The following is a 1,803-nucleotide window of genomic DNA, read 5'->3' on the forward strand; positions in this document are numbered from 1 at the left end:
CTCGCTGCGCAGTTCTAACATTTTCGGTGATTTGCTTCCTCTGGCATGGTGGAACATAAAAGCGTTGGCGGAATTTGTCAGATAAAGACCATCGAGAGATGTAACTCGGGATAGACCAACGTATACCAGCTGTTGGTCCTGGCTTTTGTCGTACTCGTATACGATTTCGCTGAAAGTTCCTCCTTGCGACTTGTGAACCGTTAACGCACTTGCGCTCACAATTGGGAACTGTATACGTTTACACTTGATGCTACTACTGAGCTTGATGTTTGCTGATCGTCTGTTAATGGGGGTCCAGTTGGGCTGCAAGATTCCGGGCTTAGAGTACACTAACGGTCTTGATTTTAATCTCAAAACAGCACCAATTGTATCACTGTCGAATTTGATCCATAATTTGACGATTTCCTCTTGAGCATCATCTTCGTCATGCTCCACATTTTTAGCTCCCAAATCGCACCATTTACAAGCCCGTCTTCAACATCGACGTTCGTGGTCACCATGTACGGCATTCCTAAAACAAGGCGTACCATGTAAGGCAAACAACCGGTTTCTGCCACACTCATTTTGTACAGCTTGGTGCGGGAACTTGCCAGTTGTTCAGCTTTATTGTGTCCAGCAAATGCATCTTCAGCCGTACAATCCAATCCGGGCATCACATTTAACGATTCGCGATTATATCGTTCAACGTCAGCGTTTCGGTGGAAAAGGCGCACTGCACTGGGAACGTTTAGCTTGCACCACTCGGTAGTACGGAATCGACTCTCAATAGTTTCCTTTTCTATTGCGGTTAGTTGCTCTCCATTTCCAATCTTAGTAAGCACGGTAGAAAATTGCTCATCGGTCTGTCGCATCACCCTCACCAACGGGAAGAAATCAAGAGACTGCCACAAAACGGCACCGTGCATAGAATTTGTGCATGGTTTGCATACCGGCCGTGCATTCACTGGCGGTAGTTGACGTAAGTCTCCACAAAAAATTATGTCAGAACCTCCGAATGGATCGTCGTAATTACCGGTGATGTTTTGGAGACGAGTGTGCACATTATTTAGTGCGTCTGCACCAATCATGCTGACTTCATCCACGATGACTGCCTTAACATTAGCGAATGCGTTTCGGTACAGCTGAAGTGCTTCCAAGCTCAAACTGGCATTGTTTCTTCGAGACATCGTATTTCGAAATGCCGAATGAACAGTTGTGCCGTTGATTGCAACTGCTGCTTTTCCGATCGAAGCACATGCCACGTATGCATTCTTTTGCGAGTTGTGCGCCTGGCTAAATCGATTGTATGTCTCCATCAGGATCCGAAGCGTGAACGTTTTACCACAACCTGCCAGACCGGTGAAAAAAAATTTGTAGTGGTTTATTGCTGGCGTCGAAAGCGTGCAATCCATCAATCACTTCCAACACCAAATCTCGCTGCTCGGCATTTGTGGTCCGCACCATGGCACAAAAGTCCTGCTTACTCATGACATTTGTGCGCTGTTTAACTGCCGACAAAGAACCAATGGGCAGATAAGTGTTATCGTCCTCATTTGGATGCATAGCCAAGGCTGGAAGAAGTCATTTCAAATGACATTTTTAAGCGAAAGTTCGGGAAAAAACCAATACGACAGCACCGCTGCTAGTTTGACTTCGACTGCTGTGCATGTAAACGGACGAGAGAAAAGCAAAAACGTTCGTGCTGCTGATCGTGCCTGTTACATGTTCGTGAAGGTTCGGTTATTCGGCTTGCTGCCGTAGTTGGGTTTCGTTCGCTAGCTGTTGCGAATGTATGTGAATGGCCCGTGTGTTTTACTTGCATCA

The 1,803-nt window shown here is 46.3% G+C and overlaps 1 protein-coding gene across 1 annotated transcript; it reads right to left on the bottom strand.

The window, feature by feature from the left end:
• Window positions 1-350: 350 nt before the first annotated feature.
• Window positions 351-1,166, bottom strand: LOC131687452 (ATP-dependent DNA helicase PIF1-like). The gene has a single exon (XM_058971540.1). The coding sequence runs from the start codon at window positions 1,164-1,166 to the stop codon at window positions 351-353; it is 816 nt and encodes a 271-aa protein (XP_058827523.1).
• Window positions 1,167-1,803: the final 637 nt, after the last annotated feature.

Source organism: Topomyia yanbarensis, chromosome 3 (genome assembly GCF_030247195.1).
Source record: "Topomyia yanbarensis strain Yona2022 chromosome 3, ASM3024719v1, whole genome shotgun sequence".
NCBI lineage: Eukaryota > Metazoa > Arthropoda > Insecta > Diptera > Culicidae > Topomyia > Topomyia yanbarensis.